We start from the raw sequence: 24,648 nt of genomic DNA on the forward strand, positions 1-24,648 counted from the left end.
CAGAGACAGAGTGGGGAGCAGAACAGGCAGATCGATGAAGTACACTGCTGAGGGGAGCAGTGGGCGGGTCAGGAGAGGTCTGCCGCACCATGTGGTCACCTCCGGAGCAGGCGTGAATCGAACTCATGTGGAAGCGACTTTAGATTCTTAGGGCTGTGCTTTAACCTGCTGTGCCGCCAGGGAGGGCCCTGGATGTTGAACATTTTTTAATAAGCCTGTTGTCCATTTGCATTTACTCTTTAGAAAAATATATATTTAGCTCTTTTGCTCATTTTTTAAGTTGGGTTTAGTCTGCTTTAATGAGCTTCATTAGCTCTCCGTAGATCTTCATGAACTGTCCCATGTAATTAATATTTTATGCAAAAATTTTCTCCCAATCAATGGGGCATCTCTGTTTTGGCTAGTATCACTTTCATTGTACAGAAGGTATTTAATTTTATGTAATTCTAGCTGTTTATCTTTTCCTTCATTTTCTTTGTTTTAGGTGATGTGTCTTTAAATGATGTTACTGATATGTATGTCATGTAGTGTTTTGCCTATATTTTATTCTATATATTTTATGGTTACCACTCTTAAGTCTAATAAGTCTAATATTTTAATCCATTTTGAGCTGTTTTTTTTTTTTTGTGCATAGTGTGAGGCAGTAGTCTAGTTTCATTCTTTTGCATGTATCTGTCCAGTTTTTCCAACACCACTTATTGAACAAACTATCTTTGTTCCATTGAATATTCTTTGTTCCTTTGTCAAAGATTATTTGTCATAATTCTGTGGGTTAATTTCTGGGCTTCCTACAATGGAATCAAGTTTAGAAAATTAAATGCTTAAAGCACTTCATTTAAAAGAGATAGCAGGTCTTCCAATCTTGGCTCAGGGCTTAAATCTCAGTGCTATCAAGCTATCCCAGCCACTTCAGCATGAGTTCATCTGGCCAGGGAGCTGACCCACATGACACAGCAGACCTCCCTTGCCTTGCCCTATGTTCCTCTCAGCAGTGTATTTCAGTACAGATGCCTGTTCTGCTCCCCATTCTCTTTCGCTGGTGTATCTCTCACCCACCACACCTGTCATATACCCCAGTTCTTGTATGCATAAAATCTTTAAAAGAGGAAATATTGTATCATTTTAAAAATCTAGTATGAATTTGAAATAATTGCAATGATGTTAACCATACTTTAAATAAAATATGCAATTTGAATAAGAATCATAAATTTGGTACGTCCAGAGAAGTTCATGTTTATCCCTGCAATTCTTTTTTTCTTTTTTTTAAGATTTATTTATTTGTGTATACAGAACTGGGGTACAGGCCAGAGGCTCAGGGGTGGCGAGAGGCTTCACCAGAGACAGAGTGGGGAGCAGAACAGGCAGATCTACAAAGTACACTGCTGAGGGGAGCAGCGGGCGGGTCAGGAGAGGTCTGCCCGCCATGTTGTCACCTCTGGGGCAGGCGGGAATCGAACTCATGCAGAAGTGGCTTTAGTTTCTCAGTGCTGCGCTTTAACCCACTGTGCCACCAGGGAGGGCCCTGCAATTCTTATAAAACTAATCAAAACACCTCTTTCAGTCTCAAAAATGTTGTAATTTAGTTGAAAAGTTAAAATGATCACAGTAGTGGGCCCTCCTGTTTGCTCAGAAGACAAAAGCACAGCACTGTGAAGCTGTCCATAGCCACTGCAGCACACCTCTCTGGTCAGGGAGGTGACCCACAGCAGACTTCTCCTATCTCCCCTGCTGCTGCCCTCTGCAGTGTATTTCAGCCAGTGTGCCTGTTCTGCTGCCCACTCTGTTTCTGGTGAGTCCTCTCACCCCCTGCACCTCTGGCCTGTGTCCCAGTTATGTAAGTATAAACAAATAAATCTAAAAAAAAAAATTACAATCGAAATAAGCAAAAAGCATCTATGAGATGGAAATATGAAAATACATTTTATATTCCAAATGCACTAGTTTTACCTTGAAATTTCTATAAAGAAGAAAGAAAAGCTATCCAACTTATTTTAAGTAAAGTATTTTGAAATTGTTTTAGTTGATATAGTAAACAACCGTATTAATCTTGTGCCACCTACTCGATTAATGGCTGGGTGTAGGGTTTTGTATAGTGACCCATTAATATATTACAATCTGATAGGTTCTCTGTAGTCTTTCAAATTCTTTTTTTTTTTTTTTTTACTTTATTGAAGCTTCATTTTGTTTGAAGGTCTCCAATAACAGATTAAGGAAAGTATTGATAGTTTACCATCTTTCAATCTTTCAATCCTATTTGTGTTTTATCTCAAGCCCTTTAATTTTCATGTTGTTATTCATAGACCTACTTACACTTTCTAACAGACTATTTACTTTCCTTTCATCTCATTCAAAGGCTTTATATTAACTTAAAGATCTAATCAGTCATCCTTCATATTTCATGTTCCTGTTCAGAATAAACCATTTGCAGTTCCCTCCAAGATCTTTCTCGCTTGCAAGCATTTAGATATGGTTCCTCTGTTGTTATCATTCTTCATTTTCTTATTCACAGTCTAATTTGCACTGAAGTTTCAGTAACTCACATTGATGTATCATTAATGCTTAAGATACTAAGCATGTATTTCCTCTGGAAAGGCATGGCAATTGATAGGAAGCCCCTCCTTGAATGCTGCTTTGAATTTGTGTTTTTTTTTTTTTATTTTCTCCTGACCTATACAGGGTAGCTGATTAAGACATAGTTATTTACACTGCAGCCCACCCTATGTACATGCATAGAAGGTGCTTGTTAAGTATTTGTAATAATTTTTTTTTTCCTGATGTTGTAAGTCACTTAAAAATTCTGGATAGATACCTACATCTTCACTATACGTAAATGCATAAATGTGTAATCGTGTATTTGATACAGCTTTATCTTGGTGTTTCTGTTTAGAATAAGAAAAGTTCAATAAACATTTGAAGTAAATTCAATATATGAAAAACATCAGATTATTTTAAGACATATTTTAAAGCTACTTATGAATGTAGTTTAAAAAATCAACTTGTTTAAAAAAGTAAAAACTTTTACAGTAAAATGAGCCATTGACTTGCAACCAATCAGCTTAGATAGTGCTGATATGTCAGTTCTCTTAACAAGTTATTTTGTTTTAGCAATTTGAGAATTATGGGACAACAGTATTTGAGCAAGTATAGAGGCTTAAGAGAACAGTTACTGCTACACTTGACTATACTTGTGCATCTCAAATGCAAGCCTCTACAAAATAGTTAGCTTCATTTGAATAATGATGCCAATCACATATTAAGTCACAGGGTTTCAGTGGAAAACCTGGATCAGGGAAAACCTGTTCTCAAGGGATATGGAATTTGCTAGTTTTCAGTTTGCCAAATTCTTTCTGTGTGCTTATTAAGTTCCTGACATTTTGCTTGACATTGAACAAAGAGAAATGTATGAAAAATTTGCCTCAAGGAAATCACAAATGTGGAAATTATGCATTTAGACTTATTTCCCTTATGGTTTCTGTATTCACATTTACAGTTACTGGCTATATAACTACTCCTAATAGTTTGCAATTGTGTCAAGCCAAGGCTGTATTTTTAGTGGTGAACTTACTACAGTATATACAAATATTATTGCTTCTCAGCTTTTTGGCTAAGATAAAGTGTTGTATATAGAGTTGTTACTTTTAATGATATACATTTGAAATTTATATACTATTATAGGTCAGTTTCACACAGCATATAATAAACTAAATACAGCCTTTCATAGCCACATGTCTTCTACTCTTGCTTCTCTCTTTTGGTTAATTATGTTACATAGAAAGTCACCCGGCCCATTCCAGTTCCTCATATATCCCTCACTTTTCAAGCCCTGTCTGGATGCCTCTGAAATTTCTCTTGGATCTCTCCAAGCCCACTGCTGTTCCCTAGATCTCATCCTCATACATCATCTCATCAAGCAATCTTTCAAACCTTAATCTATTTTCCTTACATCCTACTCATACCATCTGTGTCTCTAATTTGACAATAAGCTATTGCTAAAATATACAAAAAATATGTTACTCATCTAGCTTTATAATACTTAACTATTTGCTTCCTATGATAGTTTCCAATTGAGACCTTTGTCAGTATGAAAGATCAGAGTAAGAATTTACAGATCATCAGCTATCACTTCTTAAAATAAAAAAGAATGGATTTTTTATGAAATGAAAGAACGGCTAGAATTCACTAGATTTGTTGAGGAAATTATGACATATAGTTATTATTTTTGCTTTAGCATGAGTATGATCAGTTTCTCAACATGAAAAATAGAGAAGAATGTTACGTCCTCCCACCTATGAAGTATTGAATAGGAGACTTTCAGTGACAGCGGGTTAATAAAAGAAAAGAGAAATCAGAAGTGATATGTCTTGCCACAGTACAAAAGACAAAAGTTATAGCTTACTTACTGTTTGTATGGACTCCTATTGATAGAAGAAACACCCACATATAGCCACATCTTCATTCATCAGGACAATAAAAAATAAGCTTACTTCCATGGTCCCAATCCAAAGAAGATTGAGCCCATTATAGAGTGAAAGGTCTTTGCACATTTTACATTATCCAAACTTATATATTATGCTCAGGAATTAGTTCTTATTAGGAATATAACAGTGGTCTCTCCATAGAGTTATTAATAAAAATATACTTTTGGAAATCCATTGGCATATTTGATACATTTACTAAAATGTTATCTTAATTTTATTTTCCAATTTTTAAAAATTTAATAATCACACAAGCTATTGTTTTTGTTTTCTCAAAAAGAACACTGTACCCTTTGATTTCCTCTTTTATTCCTAAATTTCCTAAATGTTAGCTTGCATTAATGTACGATTGTACTTGTTATGAAAATTAATACATGGAAAGAAGACATGGTATTCTCTTGCCTCCTATTGTTGTGTAATCCAGCAGTTATCTGTGGCTGTCCAAAAGTACAAGCTGACAGAAGATACACAGAGGTGATATTTTACTTAGCCTCTTTTCCTTTTCACAAGGTGACCTACAACTTTTTGGAAGAAAGAGAACAATTTATCCATTTTTGTCAGATCACAAGATTTTGGCAGGGTTCTCTTGTCTGCAAAGGTCTTATAACAAATTGAAATATAAAATGTAGGAACAAAAGCCACTTTCTGGGCAGTGCTTGCTATCTCTCTACCTACACATTGTTTCACACGTCACATACTACCTTAAATCTCCTACAGGATTGCTTTCAAGTGAGTTTTCTTCACAGGCTTTTTGGTTAGTATTAACAGTAAATGTACATATCTAAAAACTTATAGGACAAAAGGTCTATTCATTATTTCTCTGCTCAAGATCAGATGAATAAGAAGAGAAACATTAAATTCCCCCCTCACTACCTTCCAGGTGGTAAAAAAATAATCCATATGAAGTCTGATTTTTGTTTTAAATAAGTTCAGAATTTGTTGAAACATAAATGTTCCAAGATAGACTATTTCAATCACCCAACTAGTAGAAAGAATTTTTGTGAGCTTTTCTCCCAGTGTAAAGAAATGTGTGGAAAAGGAATCAGAAACTAACATAGGTCAAAACTGCTTTGCTGGTTCTTCAGTGAAAAACAAGACAAAAATAAAAATTGGGAGTAAAATAAGAGCTGAAATTTTCAGAAAAGTGCTCTTACTTCATTACTATCACAGTTTTGTCTGTGGTCAGCCTTGCTAAATATAGTCAAGATGATACCCTAGTTTTAAGCATTACTCAAATAGTCTGAGATATCTGTGACTAGTGGGGATTTTCTAAATTTGTGCTTTTATCCAGTGTGACTGTTTTTCTTCTTGAAATCATTCAAAATTGCTTTAATCATTCTCATGTCAATTCATATCTCAAACTTTAAGAAAAATGGTTTTTATTATTGAAAGTTATATAGTAGCTTTGTGAATTCATATTTCCATTGCAATAAGTTATAAACAAGAGGCATATTATATTCTACAAATGAAGATAGTATGAACTTCATTTTATTAAAAATATTCCCTAGTTAAGGCTTTTCAATATTATTTTTGCCATGTTATAGACACTTTGGTGTGTGTTTTATATATTCTGTATAGTAAGTATATTTTTGTCAAAATAATATATTTCCAACTAGAAATGTATGCTTTTGTTGGATTTATGTTATAAGCAAGTTAGTTGTGAAATACACAATATAATCCTTTGTATTTGATTTGATATGTTATGGTTTTATAAGTTCACATATTTTTTTTTAATAACATGTTTATTTTGACATCATTTTGTGCCTTGTTCCATCTCAGTTGTAATCCCCATGGGCATCCCATTACTAAATCACCTCTGTGCCATCACCATAGTCCAGTGCATTTCCCTCCCCCCACTGTTTTTTGATCCCACTCCCCTACTCAACCCCATAAAATGTCTCTGGTGTATAGCTGTTCATTATTACTGTTATTTTCTCACCTGGTCTTTTATACTCCTGCTATGAGTATTTTTCCTTTTCTTTCTGTCTTATTTCACTAAGCATGATCTTTTTCAGCACCATCCATGTTGCTGCAAAGGGCATGTGTGTCGGAGACTCTTTGTCCCCAATCATGGATTATTGGGGACAGGCAGAGTCTCAAGGTAGGAACTGCATCGGTGAGCAGAGATTCCTAGAAAAAGGGGAAAAGGGGGAAAAAAGGAGAGCGGCACAAGGAAGACAAGGGAATGGGAGTTGGGTGCAAGTCTTCCTGCTCTGCCTTCAGCAGAGGTTTATTTTATACATTTCAAGCAGGCAGAGGGATGACATTAGCATATGAAATGAACTGAGATCACAATCACCTTTTTTCTATGAATAGTCTGGGGTTGTTTTGACCTTTAGTTGAGATTGTAACATTTTTAAAATCAATCTATTAAGGTTAAAATAGGTACACAGATTGACAAAGTTTAAAACTAATATTACTATATTTACCACAGTGAAGATTCACCAAAATAAAGTCCCTTAAACATTATCTATTACTTAACCATTATCTATTACTTAACGGCTTTCATTCTCATAGAGACATCCTAAGGGGTAAAGTGAGGACAGGAAGAGGAAATTTCTTGTAAATCAAATTATGGTAAGGTACTTTGAAAAACTTGTTAGAAAGTTTAAGTGACTTTTCTTGAAGTCTAGATGGTAGAAAACCTGATTAGCTCTGAATAGGCTACTTGGGTTAATTTCCATATCTAAAGACTAGGTAGTAGGAAGTTTGAGTGGTTCTTAGAAACTGAATTGAAGGCTATGTGAGACAGTAGGGTGATAAGGTTTGGGTTTTCCTCTCTGGCAGTGAGAGAGACTTGGCAGTAACAGCCATTTGTTTTTATTAATCAGCCAATTGTCAAATCATTTTTGACTTCAAGAGGAACTTCTCACACTGGTGCAGTACTTGCTTGTCAGGGCCAGGTAGCACATTGTGAGGTTGAGGCAATCCAATTGTAAGCTGAAGGTTGCTCAGAATACTTTGATATCATGATTATACAAAAAAGGGAGGTCATAACATAAGTTAGCATGGAAAGTCTGATTTTTCAGAGCATTTCCCCTCCATCCGTACTGTACCTGTCCACAGAGGTTGCATAACTTGTGTCACATGTGTTTGATGTTTTTGTGTTTTTGCTTTTTTGGTTGCTGAAAAATATTCCATGTGTATATGCACCACATCTTTTTAATCCAGTCATCCACTTTTGGGCATTTTGGCTGGTTCCATGTCTTTCCAATTGTAAATAAGGCAGCAGTAAACATGGGAATATGGGTATCTTTGGGAAGCTCCAGGTTTAGCAGTTTGAGGAACCTCCAAACAGTTTTCCATAGTGGTTGTGCTAGTTTGCATTCCCACCAGCAGTCCAGGAGAGTTCTTTTTTCTCCACATCCTCACCAACATTTGTTGTTGCTAATTGTTTGAAGATGTGCCATTCTCACTGGGGTGAGGTGTTATCTCATTGTGGTTTTAATTTTCATTTCCCTTACTACAAGTGATTTTGAACATTTTTATTCATATACTTGTTGGTCATCTGCATTTCCTCTTTGGAGAAGTGTCTTTTTATCTCTTCTGCCTATTTTCTCATGGGGTTGTTTATTTTTTGTTGAGTTTCATCATTTCTTTGTATATCTTTGTGATCAATCCTTTATCACTAGTTTTGTGTGAGAAAAATTTTTTCCCATTCAGTGGGATGTCTGGTTTTTTTGGGTTTTTTTTGTAATGTCGCTTTAACTGATGTAGTCCCATCTACTTATCCTTGCCTTCACTATCATTGCATTGGGTGCTGTATCTTCAAAGTGTATGTGTTGTACTGTTTTGCCCATCTTTGCTTCCAGGTATTTTATGGTTTCCATTCTTATATCTAGGTCTTTAATCCACTTCAAGTTCATTTTTGTGTATGGTGTGAGGTAGTGATCTAGTTTCATTTTTTTGCATGTAGCTTCCCAGTTTTCCCAGCACCACTTGCTGAACAAACTTTCTTTGGTCCATTGTATCTTCTTTGCTCCTTTATCAAAGATTAGCTGTCCATAAACCTGTGGGTTTATAACTGGGTTTTCTATCCGAATCCACCGGTCTGTATGTCTGTTCTTATTCCAGTACCATGCAGTGTTGATTATCATGCCTTTGTAGTATAGCTTGAAGTTTGGGATTGTAATGCCTCCATTCTTTTTCTTTCTAGTCATGAGAGTTTTGGCTATTTGGGGTTTTTTGTTGTTTTGTATGAATCTCATCAATATTTTTTCTATTTCTTTGAAGAATGTTATTGAGACTTATTGGGATGGCATTAAATCTATGTATCACTTATGGTAGGATGGCCATTTTGATGATGTTAATTCTCCTGATCCATGGGCAGGGGATGTCTTCCCATTTCATGGTATCTTCTTGTATTTCTTTTAACAGTGCTTTGTAAATTTTTTTTTTTTTTTGTATAGGTCTTTTACCTCTTTTGTTAGGTTGATTCCAAGATATTTGATTCTTTTTGTAATTGAAAAAGGGATTGTTTTTTTCTTCTTCTTCTGATTGGTTGTTTGTGTATAGGTAACCCTCTGACTTTTGTGTGTTGATTTTATATCCTGCTACCTTGCTCAACTGTTGATGGTTTTGATTAGTTTCTCTGTGGAGTTTTTAGGGTTTTCCATATAAATTAACATATTGTCTGCAAATAAGGACAGTTTTACTTCTATCTCTATTTGGATTCCTTGTATGCCTTTTTCCTGCCATATTGCTCTGGCTAGAATTTCCAATGTCATGTTGAAGAGCATTGGTGATAGTGGATACCCTTGTCTTGTTGCTGATCTCAACAGAAAGGCTTTCAGCTTTTCTCCATTGAAGATAATATTGGCAGTGGGTTTGTCATATATGACTTTTATCATGTTGAGGAATGTTCCTTCTACTCCAAGGATTTCGAGGGCCTTAAACTTAAATGTGTGCTGAACTTTGTCAAATGCCTTCTCCACATCTATTGATACGATTATGTGGTTTTTATTTTTCTGTCATTTGATGTGGTTACATTAATTGATTTTCTGGTGTTGAACTATCCTTGTGTTCCTGGGATAAAGCTCCGTTGGTCATGGTATATTATTCTTTTAATGAATTGTTAGATTCTGTTGGCTCAGATTTTGTTGAGGATTTTTGCATTGGTATTCATTAGGGAGGTTGGTCTGAAGTTATCTGTGTGTTTTCTTTGTTAGGTTTTGGTTTTGTGTGATGTTGGCTTCATAGAAAGTATTTGGTAGTTTTCCTTCCTTTTTGATTTTTTGGATGAGTCTGAGTTCACAGATGTTCTAATAACTATCATCAATAGATATGCTACCAAATTCTCAATTCGTTATTTAATTTTTAGCGTATTAAGATTTCAATAAAGAAAGTTCCTGAATGTTTTAAAGCAATATAATTTCATGGAAAGGGGTAGAAAGTGAGATGATATGTTTAATTTTAATTATTAATTAGTTGGTACAATTAATATGATCTCTGACCTAATGAATATAATGAATACTGACTTATTATAGCTGTTGCTCCCTAACTCATTCCAAAAGAAAAATATATGTACATAGAACAGAGCCTAGTGACCGGGGCTTGTTCCCAAAATACTAGCACAGTTTTCATGCTATAAGCAGGATGTTATGGAGAAATCTATTGCTAAGTAAGAGATCCACTCTCTTATTTCCAAACCTCAGGGTCAAACTGAAATTTGAAACTGTTTAAAGTTGAAAACCAGTAACAATCATATAATTATATAAGAAGATAGAGAAAAGATGACCTAAGTTGTTCAACTTAGATTTTTGTTCTCTGTGTGTAATAGCTGTCTTCAAGCCCTTCTGAAGAACTCAAAATACCTGACACAGTTGATTTCCAAGGGACCATTGACTAAAAGTATCAAGGTCATGTGCAATATGTGTTTGTGGAAAGTAGATGTCAGGATTCTAGTCTCTGGTATGTGTTGCCAGGTGATTTCCAGCACACTAAAGTTTGAGAGCTAGCCGTACACTAAAATCATGTAGAAGTCTGGCTATGCAGAGTAAAGTTAAAATATCACTAAGGATACATACAAACGAATGAACAGTGAGCATAAATAAACCCCAGGAATCCTCTGTACTTCAGGTGAGAAAGCATTGGTGAGGTAGAGATTTAGAAATCATAGTCTTTGAGAAACAATGGTGGAAAAGGACTGTGTCTGCCTTTATAGGCTGCTTTTAATTAGTAAACATATTTGAAAAGGCAGACATCTGTAATACTTGAGTATCTTACTAATTTTTTTTTAAAGTCACTTCCTAGATAAGCCATTATTCCTGTAGCATTTGGACTTGAGTGATCATAAACTGTAGGTAGTTGTGGGAAAGGAAGGAATAACCTTGTGTACTGGTTGGAGAATCCAAGTTCATAACATTATTTTAGTAACATTTTTTGATACTACTTACTCACATAAAAGTGAACAACTAGCTGAGTTTTGACAGAGTAAAGCACCCAGTTAGTTATATAGTAACAAAAAATAAAATATCCCAGATGCTTGTCACTGTTTCAACTCCCAACCACTCACACATGTTCAAGAACCCCACTACCTGATCCCAGCAATATAACTGGCTTTGCTTTTATATACACAAATACAAGTATAATTGGACTAACTTTTTTATATTTTTAAGTATCTTAAGAATTTTACACACCCACCCGTTTTTAAAAAGTGGCTAATTTTGTGTATGCTCCACAATGATGTAATTGTGAAAGAACTTTGTGCATGTATTATTTTAATATAAGGAAACTTTGAGGCTTTTATGAATATTAGCTTTCAAAGACATCCCTTTGAATATCAAGACAAACATTTCTAAATATCAGGCTATTTGAAATTTATGAAGTAATAATATTGTTAATGTTGAAAGGTTAACAAAATATATTTAATTATCTAAGTTAACAAGGAATGTTAATTGAATATAATCCTAATAAAAAATGAATCTGAGTATAATTTAAGCCTCCACTAGAAGTCCCCAAAGTAAACACTCTTCCATTGTCTACTGAGGAGTGGAAGTTAAAATGTGCAATGAAGGAATCGAGAGCTATGTTTGAAGCTTCAGTAGCTAGATAAGACTGCCAGTTTTTCAGAATCAGCTTCCTAGGAAGATAAATAACTAGCCAGAAATTTGCTAGGAAGAGCAATCTTTAAAAATTGTATCATTTGCATATTGAAGACTTGTATATTGAAGTCTTTAAGAGGAAGTTAGCAAGGGTGTGTTATCTAAGAAAAGTGCAGTGGAAGTGAAGAAAATTAAATTATATAAGTATGTACATACTATGCCAATTATTGGTAACACTGTTTCATTCAGAATGTTGTTACCTATGTTTCCTTTACATCAGTGTTATATAATGCATTGTCTAGGTCCTAATAACCAGTATATAGTAAAGTCTTTTTTCTTAGCCCTTCTTAGGCAGCTGTTCCCTTTTTAAGTTATAAACATTAAGATAAAAGTGAAGTAAAAATAGTTACTTTCAGCGAAGTCTGTATTGCTGCCACAAGATGATTTTACTTTAGCATATAGTTAATTTTGCCACCTTTTATTTAACTCACTTTTTGCAAAAGTTACACTTGAAAAAATTAGCATAAGGTTAAATGAAGATCTTTTTGTTGTTGTTTTTTTCCCACATCATTATAGTCGCCATCATTATTGCTGTTATACTTTTCTATCACACAACATTCAATATTATTTTCATCAGGGTATGATGAAATGAGAGATTAAATTTATAGGTCCACATCGATACATGAATACCCCTATCTTAGAATCCCGTATTAGTAAAAAAACCTTCATTAGAAAACTTACTGGTATCAGATGGAATCCAGGAATGTCCTCAATCATATGAATGACTAGATTTGTGAGTATTCTTATTTTAGATTTTCCTATCAACCACAATGACCCTTCTAAAAGCAACATAATTATATGTATACTTTGTTATATGTCTATACCCACACACATGTACATGTGTATAATGTTATATATGTATATATAAAACATTACATATACATATATTTAATAGTGGAACAATATAATATTCAAATCCATTTTTAATTGATTTAAGTTTGGTATTCACATATCAGGTATTACTACTGTGGTATATAGCCTGAAGAAAAATATAATTTTTTGTGGAACATATATACACACTAATATAAATTATACATATATATATGTATATATACACACACACACACACTAATATACATACTAATAAAGGTATGTGTTTATAAAGAAAAGGAATTGACTTCACAAAAAAAGATTGATTTTTATTTTTAAATATAGTACAGGGAAATGTAAATGTGTATAAAGACTAAAATGTGGTTTCAGTGTTTTAGTAATAATAACATTAATGTTTAAACAAAACAAGACCATAAATAACTACATTGATAGGGAACATTTTCAGCTTAAGTTTACTGACTTGGGATTTTTTTTTTTTTGTCATATGAAGTACATTAATTATATGTTATCAAATGAGATGGGAACTAAAATTATGCATTAAGAAAATCAATCTTTTCCTATCCATTACCTGAAGCAAAGTATTTTCTGTAAACTATTGTTTGTTTATTACATTTATTTATCTTCAGTTGAGGTAATTTTGGAAATCCCATTCAGGTATTGCTACTGTAGTGTATCTACTGCCCGAACACCGCTAATCCACCATCATAGTCCATCATGATTCCTTTCCTGTTTGTTCTTACCGCTCCCTCACCTCCTCTGGATGCCATCTTCCAAGGGTTTGTTTTTAAGCTTGTGTTCACTGACAAAAGCTTAGTTTGGTTTCTCCCTATTCTGCAATATTAGTGACAGTAACTTCTAGTTTATTTCACTTAGAAAAATCCCATTCCGGCTCCCTCCCTGTTGCCAAAACTAGCAAGAGTTTATCTTTGTTGATTGCTGAGTAGTAATCCATTGTGCATTTATATCATATGTTCTTGATCCACTCACTAGTTTGGGGACATTTTCATCCTTTCCATTATTTGGCTCTAACAAATTATGCTGACATAAACATCAGTGTAGGTTTCCTTTCAAATTAGTGTTTCTGAAATTTTCAGGTAGATGCCTACGAGTGGAATTACTGGATCATATGGTAGATCTGCTTTTATGGAAGCCACTTCCTTATGGCTTTTTGTAAGGGTTAAACCAGTCTGCAGAAGAGTTCCCTTTTCTAAACATCCTTGATAGCATTTGTTTCTGGGAAAAGACTTTGTTGTGAAGGAAAGTCTATTTTCTATGTTTTGAATGACCTATTTTCAAAAGGGCTATTAGTAAACCCATTTTAAATAACAATACAGCTAACTTTCACTGAGCAAGGCATTTCCATATAAGCATATTTGTAAGTATTTTGAGTATATTGTATTACACAGTTATCCTAGACTCAGGGAGGGTAAGGGTCTCGCAGGGGTGGTGAAGTGATTGGATGTAGATAGGAAGAGAGAGGCATGGGTGGCTCTCTTTAAGTCAACTTTCACAGCTGAATTGTTTGCTTTTGTTGTAATGTGTGACTTCACTACCAAAAGTGGATTCACTTTTTTTTCCCACTCAATATTCATTAATGGTCTACTCTATGCCAGGGACTTGTTATAAGTTTTAAAACCAGCATTAACACACAAGTTTGCATAGCCTTTATTTCTTGAAAGTTAATATTCTCATGGAAGAATTCTGACAATAAATAAACAACAAAGTAAGTATACAAATTATGGAATGTTTTATGTATTAAGTGCTGTAAAATAGAAAATGCATTAGGAATTATAGTGTGGGTATATAAATGAGGTGATCAATGTGGGTTATATAGAAAAAGGTATTTGTTCCATTCGTGCAAAGCATTTAGAATAGAGGCCACGGTCACTATTAACTTTCTGACGCTAGAATATGCATTGTTTTGGTTGAACATCAAAAAGGCATTCTGGATAGTGTGTTGATTGAGAAGGAAAACTATGTGATAAAAATGTGAGATCAGATCATGTATGGCCTGTGATAAATTGGAAATAGTTAGGGATTTTAATGAGCAAGGTAGCATGATCTAGCTGTTACTCAACAAAATCACAGAGCTGCAATCTTGAAATGAGCTTTGATAAGGATAGAGCTTGATAGATGTATTAAAATGATCCAGATGACAAACAATGGAAGTTTGTATCAAGGTGGTAGCACAGTAGGAGATTAGAAGTAATTAGTTATTGCATACATTTTGAAGATGATCAAAGTTACTCATGGGTTAGATATGAAATGTAATAAAAGGCAAAGAACAAAGAGTTGGATATTGATCCTGGAATTCCAGGAACTGGGCGGTACTTTTGCATGCTAATTTTAAAGGTAAGGGGGATTGGATTGTTTGCATAGCTCTAACTTGAATTTCATTTCTATTTTACTGGCACATTTTGTTTTCTTCATAAAAATAATATTTTTCCTGTTCTCATAGCATACAATATAAATTAACAATATATGAAACTAAATGTAAGCTATACCTTTCATGCATCATCACACACATTTTTGTGTTTTTTTTCCTATTACCATTCAGAAGCTGTATAATTGTGTATATTTATTGAATTAAGGCCATGAATTATGAGATTTGTGTGACTTTTCATATCATTGTTGGTATATCTAGCATATTAAATCATTAGATAAAAAATAAAATGAGGAAAGTCCTGTTTAGAATGAATAGCATATGTGAGCTGATTGGATTTTTATCAAATCAAGGTCATTGGGTTGGAACATTACATGGGCCAATTTAAGTGAATATGTTATTTTTAATGAGAGAGAGTAAGCTCTCACCCTAGCCAGCCTTGTCCAGAAAGTCCATTGTATGTGACAGAGGGAACACCTGGCAGAACAACCATGGCTCAGCACAGATTAGTCACAACAGCTGCCAACAAAAAGAGTTTTCCATACTAATAGTTTAAGGAGCAATATGGCTATGTGGAGAGAAGGATGTATTATTCCAGAAGGGGTACATATTTCAATTTTATTCTCTTCAGTGCAGAGAAGGGGCTCATAAACATTTTATGCATTGAACCACTTTGGAAATCTGTTCTCAAATAAAAATTTAAATGTTTAAAATTAACTAGACATCATTACAAAGATAATCTATTATATTGAAAGCCTTATCAAATTACTAAAAATATATTAAAGATAAGCAGTTTATTAATCACTGCTTTATATAAAAATCACAATGGGTTTATTCAATTTAATTAAATTAATATTCAGTCTAGTGATATTTCAAAACATCTACAATATTAATAATAATATGAAGTAAAAGTATATTGTGATTTTGGGGGAGTAAAAAGTCACTACTAATCATGGTGACTTGTTACCTATACTCCTAATATATTAAAGTGTGGTCACAGTCAGAAGAAAGTGAAAAATAATCTTCCAGTGGCCAAGTTCTAGCCTCTGTTTTGAACAATTCGAGATAGTTATCTGAACTACATTGAAACTTTCATTGCCAAAATCTCACTAATTCATCTAGGAAGTCACTACAAGATTTAATATTAAATATTAATTTTTACTCTGAGTCTATTTTAAAATGCAACTGTCCTACCATGGAAGAAAATTGTCAATAAAATGTATGCTGGGGGACTCCCTGGTCGCCTAGGGGTTAAGTCTCAGTGCTATCACACTATCACCACCATGGCCTGAATTCATCCCTCAGTCAAGCAGCTAATCCAAATGTCACTGCAGACCTCTCCTGCCTTGCTGGCTGCTCCCCTCAGCAGTGTATTTCAGCAGACCCTCCTGGTCTGTTCCCCACTGTCTGGTGATTCCTCTCACCCACTGCATCTCTGGCCTACACCCCAGTTTTTCTGTGCCAATATATGTGTGTGTATAATGTACATATATATGCTAACTATATGCATATATATGACAGAATTTGAAACTGTTTTAATAAACATATATGCTTTTGTATTATTTCTCTTACAGCCTTTGAAGAATCCCTAGAAATCAATAGTTATATAAATAAAACTTTTGAATTTTATGTGATATATGCATTTAAAAAAACAGAAATTCAAGTGTCAGTGCTTCCCTATTCACAGCATCTGGGGACTTTCTAGAAAATGTAAATTTTAGCGAAGATTTTTTAAACTGAAGTGGAGGAAAAAATATCCTTAATGCATAGTTAGCGATTTTACTTGAATAACACTTTTGTAAATATTTGTAATTCCAAAGCTACTATAAATATTTCATTTGTTATAGCATTTCTTTACATGATGCTTTTGATGACTTGTCATGGGCAACAAAGTGTTAAAATAAATTAGAAATTATTTGTGGATTTAAACATCAGGGTACAGTGAACTGGCATGGAAGTTTGCCCAAATAAGAAAAAAATGCGTGGAGTTATGTTTTCTCTCCATTTTTATTTAATTTTTTTAAAGCAATTCACTTAAATGCCTTTTCAATTTTCTAACTGTATAAGCATTGTTTTCTTTAGCAGTAGGCAATGACACATTAGTTGCAGTAACTTTTTTCCTTAAGTTTATACTGTGTTGAAGAAGACAACATGAAGGAATCTAGACCTGTCTGGATTTTCTTTCATTTCCTTATTTATATCGTCTTATGTCCTTTTAAATATATAGGAGTTACCTCGCACTGATATCAGTTCAAAAGAGAATCCTTATAAATAGCGAGTAAAACAATTCAAAATGACCACATAACCTATTTTAATATTATTTTATCCTTTCTAGGCTGAACAGGACAATGGCCACCCTCTTCCTGCCTTTGCCAGCCTACATATTGAAATCCTGGATGAGAATAATCAGAGTCCATATTTCACAATGCCTAGCTATCAAGGGTATATCCTAGAATCTGCACCAGTGGGAGCAACCATTTCTGACAGTCTCAATTTGACCACACCTCTAAGAATTGTAGCTCTGGACAAAGATATAGAAGATGTAAGTTATGCATATATTTTTCTCTTATTTTCTTAACACATTTCTTGTTATATGAATAGGAAAGATTACAAAGACATGGTTATGTTAGATGTAAAAGTATGAGTGTCTTTTTATTTCAATTCCATGTCATGAATTTTATATATATATATAGATAGATATATAAATATATAAATAGATATATAAATTTATCTATCTATAAATATATTTTTAAATCATTGTTCTTTTTTTGTACAATGTTTGATTTCTCCTCTCAGATGAAGTTCCTAAAATTCCCAACACCAGGTCACCTGTAAACCATTACCCTAGTCTCTTTTGCTCTTTTACTTCCTGTTTTAACTTTATCCCTCCCCCTCCACTGCTGAATTTCTCCAATTTATAGTTACCTGCTTATTTTGATTTTTTTCCTTGATCCCTAATTTGGTTCCCCTGTATATTTTTTAAAAGTGTGTTCAAATATAGAAACCGTTTTTTTGTTTTGTTTTGTTTTTTTTTTTACTTTACAGATATTTAGCATAAGGAAGAAAGTAAATGTTTTATTTGGAGTTTGCTACATACCACTAGAGCAATGTTTCACTATTAATAAGGGTTGAAAGTTATTTATATAACTATTGATGGAGAAAAAACAATGCATTCATAAAATAAATATCAAAAATCATGAAGGTAGCACTTGAATATAATTTGAGGAGACTTTGCCATTCTGATAAGATTATTTAAGAAAAAAAATTCTCACTTCTTTCAGTGTCTCAATGGATATTAATACTGCACTACTCCACCCATCATTGTTTCTCTGGTTCTGAGACCACCTACTTGATTGGGAGTTGTTCCAGGCTGGGCATAGTGTTTTACCTCCTTAGCCAGAATAATTGCTGTGTAGAGTTGACAGAAAATCCATACCATGCCAGTAAGAGTCCTTCCAGGAATCAGAAGGATGGTGATAGGACCAGGGAGGACTAGAGTTGGAGACTTGATATCATATATTACATAAGTGGCAACAAGTCTGTAGACATTGTAGCCAAGTTTGCTTACACTGTGTAGAGAGAGCTTATTATCTGTGCGCAAAAATGAAGTCTGACTAGATACATAAACATAAGTTCTGATGAGTTCATGTCTTTTAGGTTTCAAGGCCATGGAGTTATATACAGCCTTAAAGATGCTCCTTTGATTGTGTGGCACATCATAATATTTCCCAAAGTATCTTTTAAAATATATTTTGAATTTAATTTCTGTCCATATTACATTAAAAAGTCCAACTAAATAATGCATCCCTCATTCATAGCACTTTCAGACAGAACTTTCTGTGATAATGGAGATTCCTGTAATTATACTGTCCAGTACAGTAGCTACTAGCCATATATAGTTGTAGAGCATTTGAAAAGTCACTACACTAAACACACGACCTTAAAAATTTGTTAAACTTTAATTATGTTTGTATAATCATATGTTGCTAAAATATGATATCATGGCTCTAGGAAATCTCTAAGATGTTATATTGAACATTATCATCAGTTTGGTAAATGAAACAGGCAATTTGATAATTTTTTCATGTTCTTTCTGTTAAAATTTTATCATTTTTAGCAGAGGCTATGACAAATGGTATATTCCACTTGTTTTCACCAGATACTTTTTTTTTACTCTGTATATCTCATCTGCTTTCTTCTCCTCTCACCTCATTATTTTTAACCCTTCCTAGTTTCTTCCATTTTCTTGCATTTTATGTTTTAAAAATAGCTGAATTCTTAGTACCTGAGGACAATTAGTAAATGCTTCACATTGCATTAGTCCCCTTAAATTTCACAGCAAATAGTTGCAATTTCCCATTCTGAAGAAAAGAAAATTGAGTTATTTAAATGTCATTCTATCACTACAGAGTTAGTAAATGGTGGAGATCATCCTGGAGCCAACATCCACAAAAAACAAAGTCCTTGATTTTAAAAACTAGTCTAGACAGCACATCTAAATCTTATTTATTTTGACTGTAGTCTGTATTAGCTGATGAACGGTGTTGGCTTGCTTTCTAGAAAAGCCATGTGCGTATACAATTTCACAGTGCAGTTCAAGGGATTTAAAGATATGCAGAGGCTGAATGGTTTTCATTGTACACATTTAAAAAAATCTTCGTTTAGTGAATCCTTGTTAGAAAATACATCTATGATGTTTAATCAGCTGTATCCAAGCTAAATTAATATAGTATGTAGGCCTAGTCATGTCCCACACATTTTTTAGTGTAGATTTCATTTACTTTTTTTTTTTTTGTTTGTTTTTTTTTAATTTAAGTGCATCATCATACCGTAAGCAGTGTTTTGTCTATTTGGAAACTTATAGTAGACTTGGACACTGTGATTAGCAAAAACTAAATTCTAAAAAGTGAAGTTGTAGATTTCCCTTAATAACAGCATTTATTTCTTTGTACTTTCTCTCTATATTTATATTATCTAGTATATTATAGTTGTATAGTAGTTGTATAGTAAGCTTCATGCTTTTCTTGTATAGGTTCTTCTTTGTCTGGATTGCTGCTCACTTTAAAATTAAAAATGTGAGAGTTGTTTTCTAAGATATTTTGTAAAAGGCAGTGAGACTCAAGATATTGCAAGCTTGTGATCCTGTATCTAAAATTTCGGGAAACACTATCTGAAATTGTACATTTAGTGATCCATAATACCATGAACTTATTTAATACTCAGATAATTCTAAGCAGTAGGGTAACATGTTACGATCATTGGCAGTTTGTTTTGAAGCTGGTTAGAAAAATTTTACAATACTTCTCACTGAGCCACATGTTCCCCAGTTTATTATTTTTATTCAATCACCTACATATTTTGTAAAAAAAAAAAAAAAGTAAAGTAATTAAAAAGTACATAAGTATCTGCCTATACTCTTCCTAAAATTATCGAGTGAGTGATTGCTATTAGGTGCCCCTGAAGTGAACATGTCTAATTCTTTAATGAAAAAAGATTCTAAAATACTTTTATAGTATCTATAAAACCATAATTCAAATAAAAAAGAATATTAGAGATTATTTCAACTTCTTAAGCTATGTGAAATATTGTCTTTAAACCCATTCCTTAAGAGTCGATGTAATAATTCATTGTACTATATAATAAAGAAATCTAATAGTCTTCTTTGACTTTTTTGACTCAGGAACTAAGAAATCTTTGAGTTCTTACTGTGCTGTCTTCAGACTGTTCCTTGACTCACTGCTCCCCACTGCTCCCTTCCTCTTTTGTTTATTTGAATAATCTCCTCATCCCCTTGCTTTCATTTTTTTCTTATTTAAATCCATGTTACTCAGCCACAAGAATGAGTATTTCAAAACTCAATTTACATTATATCGTATTTTTGTTTAACATGGTGACGTCTTAAAGAAAATTTCCATTCATATAGATTGACTTTCTGCTATTTTGTACTTGAATATTTCTTTTAACATGAATTTCATTTTCTGCATTTGAAGTTTCCTGCATTTGTCAAGCTGATCCTTATCTAATTAATTTTGCTATATCTATATTTAAATGTTTTCATTTCCCTTACACAGGCTGGCTTGAGTGGCCTTTGTTCAGTATTTAGAATTCAGCCTAGACTTGTCACATTCCAGAAAATTCTCCTGATTATTCATTCCCTAAATTCAGTGGAATATTTTTTCTTAGGTGCATTTTATTAATGTTAACCTTCCAAGTTTGTAGTATGTGCATTTTTCCTCTTTGAATTTAAATCCCTTAAAGATAGGTCATACATTTTGATAATTCTCAAATCCTGAACACCCATAACTTAGTGTGTTCCAATAATTTTTAAATAAGTAGTAAATTCATTAAAAACTGTTTAAAGATGAATCTGTGATCTTCCAAATCATCTCTTCCTTCATTTCATTCACTCTTTATTTTTAAAAGATAAAGTATGTTCTGTTATTTATTGAAATACATTTTCAAGACTTTATTTTATAGGTACAAATTTTACTACCTGGTAAAGTCTTGCTAATTTTGAGTCAGAGTTAATATATTAATCAGGGTAGGTAAGCAAGGTTTAAGAATGAAATCAGAAGTATAGCACCTCATTTAGTGTCCCAATAGATGCAGAGATTGATCATCAGACATCCAAAAGGAAGTTGTCACTACAGGAGTTGTTTTTCCAGAATTGCTTCAGTAGCACACCTATGTTAGAAAACAAATGCAAAAGGGGAATTTTATTTGTAACTACTCATCCTCAAGTCAATGTGTGTTTCTTCCTTCAATTCAGTGGAATGTAAGCCAGTTTTAAGAAATATTAACAAGAAGTGGTGAATTATGGTGTTTTTAACAGTGCAGATTTTCCGTTAGAAGGAATCCTAAGTCATAATAAAACTGGAAAAAAATAGGTGACAAAAACATTTAAAGTAAGGTTCCAATTGTGTAGATAAATAGCTGTCTATCATCTATCAACCAATCTACATGCATACCTGTCTACCTCCCAACCACCATAAACCATCTAGCTAAATCACATATGTTTTCTATGTACTATTAGTTCATAGCTTTAAATTAGAGTAATACACAGGGTTTTTAGTTGTCATTCAAGATTACCAGGTTTCAGTGGCGAGCAAAATAAAGTTGATTATCATATTTTGGTTACTGAAAAATAATAGGGATAACAGTCAACATGGCATGTGTTTAGTTGTAAAAAGATAATGATTCATTTAATCCATGTCAGTTCACATCCTTGTATAAAATGTCACTGCTTCAAAATAAAGTAACTTTGAATATTAATATAATGTACTGTTAAAATAAGAATATTTTCATGCTTTCATATATATGTGTTGATGTGGCAAAATTCTAAGAGAACAATGTACTTTCGGAAAGTTTGAGTGAACTGAAAAAACTTGTGTCTTTTTAAGCTGGTATAGTCTTAATTCCACATAAATGTGACTATATGTACATTTTTTCTTATGTTTAATTTGCATATAGGTTCCCCCTGGTGGAGTCCCTGTAGGTACTAGGTGTTGTTTTGTGTTTGTTCTTTTATGGTATTGCTGTGATTTATTTACATTTTCTTGTTCTGTTTCACTAAAATAAGTAGGCAATCACTTATTATAATTTACAAAGAGATCTATAACTAGTTTAAATATATGTAAAAACACATTTTAAATATACTTACATCATATTATTTGATATAGTGGCATAAAATTGGAGTTCAAACTGCATATGAACTTAATTTTGATGTTTTTAAAATAACAAATTATTAAAATATTTTATATACTGTTGTGAAATATTTTTTGGTCTGTGAAAAACAATAGTTCATCAGTGCATTCACTGTGAAAAGTTCCAAGTTTAGGGTTGAACTCTTTTGAAAATGTATCTCCGAAAACTACTGTCAGCTAATTGAAATTGACAGATGAGACTAAATTTCTCTCATTTTCCAGATATGCATTATAATTTACATGCATTTATATGTATGTATCAGTGTATATACATAGTAAGTGCATTTATATATGCATATGCTTTTCTGTGTTTATGTGCATATGCATGAAAATGCATATATTTTTGTGTGTGTTTGTGTGATATCATATTTTGATAACTATTCAAATCCAGTACTGTTTTCAAATAAACTGTCATATTTAAATTCATATTCAATATGATTGGATTTTAAAATTTTGCATTCATATATTTACATTCACAGTATATATTCATTTACTTCCATATTATATTTTTGTGTTTTGAGGTACACAGGTATCAGAAATCAGGTATCAGAGTTCCATCCTAGAAAATAATACATAATTCAATGAAGTAAAAATCCATACTTTGGTTATATACTGAATGTAGTATAAAGTAAGTGAATATTTCCTATATTAGAAAAGAAAAACATGTGTTAAACATTCTACTGTGTGCATAATGATTTATAAAGAGAATATTTATTTTAAATGCATTTTAGAGACTGAAGGACTATATAAACTCTACTCCTATTAAAATATTAATCCAGAGAATTATCTGTCCCTTTGCACTCATAATATACCATGGCTGAAACTAATGTTATCTTTACAAGTAGATCTGAAATATTAAACTTTAAGAGGTAAATGTACGAACATACCCAGATCTGACAACTTAATGTAGAGTGCTTAAAGAAATATCCAGATATTTACCAACAGCATGTCCTTGGGTATATATAGATATAAAAATGTTTTATTTTAAATATTCATTAACTATTAAAGCCAGTATTTTAATTAGAGATGAAGGTGCTACAATCTGCCATGTACAATGTTAGCTATAATATTATATTTTTTTTACATAAAACAAATAATATACAGTTGTTAGAAATGTTTTAGTTTAACTGGTTATTATGTAAGCCCTCAAGAAGTAGAGGAAATTAAATTTTCAAAAGATTTTTAATGTTCTGGTTATCAGATATGAGAGAGCATACTTATGGAGTCCTTTATTTCATCTCTGAATGGGAAACATTTGACTATGAAAATCCCATGTTTTTCATATATTGGATGATGATGACTTTTTCTGGTCAAACAACTGTATTGTTAACCACAGATGCATATACATAAACTGGTTTACAACCCACCATAGTTAATCACACATAGTTAACTAAAAAAAAAAAAAAAAAAAAAAAAAAAAGACATAAAATATTTGGTGAGTATATGCATCAATACATACAACATATGTTTTAACAGAGGTCACAGGTGAGTGGAAGCAAAGAATTAAGAGAGGAGTAAATATAAAGGTATTAGAGAATAGCTGAAGGACTGAACAAAGGGAAGGAAGGAGTTGTAATGAAATAAGCAAGACACATAGTAAAATTTGTTCAGCCAGCATAACTAGTTGTGTAAATTAATGATTAAAGCTGCATAGTACCATTGCTGTACAGTAAAAGAAGAGTAAAAACTTAGTGGTTAGCTAACATCAGGGATAAATACTAAAAATTTGGCACTCATACTATTTTGGGTTTTTATTAATAAATTATTCTAACATTTTTGATCTTTAAAAATAATAGTTCAATTTTATTATAGTTGATTGTATTATAAGAAAATAAGATCACATTTGATGAAAATGTGAGCAAGTTATGGGTAGTTAAATGCATTTTATAATATTCTTAATCAAATAAATAGTTGAGCTTTTATTAACTAATATAGTGACTAAACAAAACACCCCTCTTTATCCTGGCTGAGTAACTGAGGTCAGGGCTTTGATAGAAAACAACTGAAGTGCTGTTTCACAATAATATTGTAGACCCTGTTGGCATTTTTACATCTCCTAAAATTTTCATCTACATTCTTTTTTCTTCAAGAAATATGTATGTAGCATACTGGCCTTCTATAAAAATTAAGGGCATACTAGTTACCATGATGTA

The 24,648-nt window shown here is 32.8% G+C and overlaps 1 protein-coding gene across 1 annotated transcript in view; it reads left to right on the forward strand.

Moving 5' to 3' along the window:
• The window catches only part of PCDH15 (protocadherin-related 15), a 565,802-nt gene that overhangs the window by 293,648 nt on the left and 247,506 nt on the right, over positions 1 to 24,648 (forward strand). The window contains exon 8 of the mRNA XM_004681080.1: positions 17,128 to 17,334. Coding sequence (XP_004681137.1) covers positions 17,128 to 17,334 — 207 coding nt within the window. The remainder of the gene's footprint in view (positions 1 to 17,127; positions 17,335 to 24,648) is intronic.

This window comes from Condylura cristata, unplaced genomic scaffold (genome assembly GCF_000260355.1).
Source record: "Condylura cristata isolate star-nosed mole 26May11 unplaced genomic scaffold, ConCri1.0 scaffold00011, whole genome shotgun sequence".
Taxonomy (NCBI): Eukaryota; Metazoa; Chordata; class Mammalia; order Eulipotyphla; family Talpidae; genus Condylura; species Condylura cristata.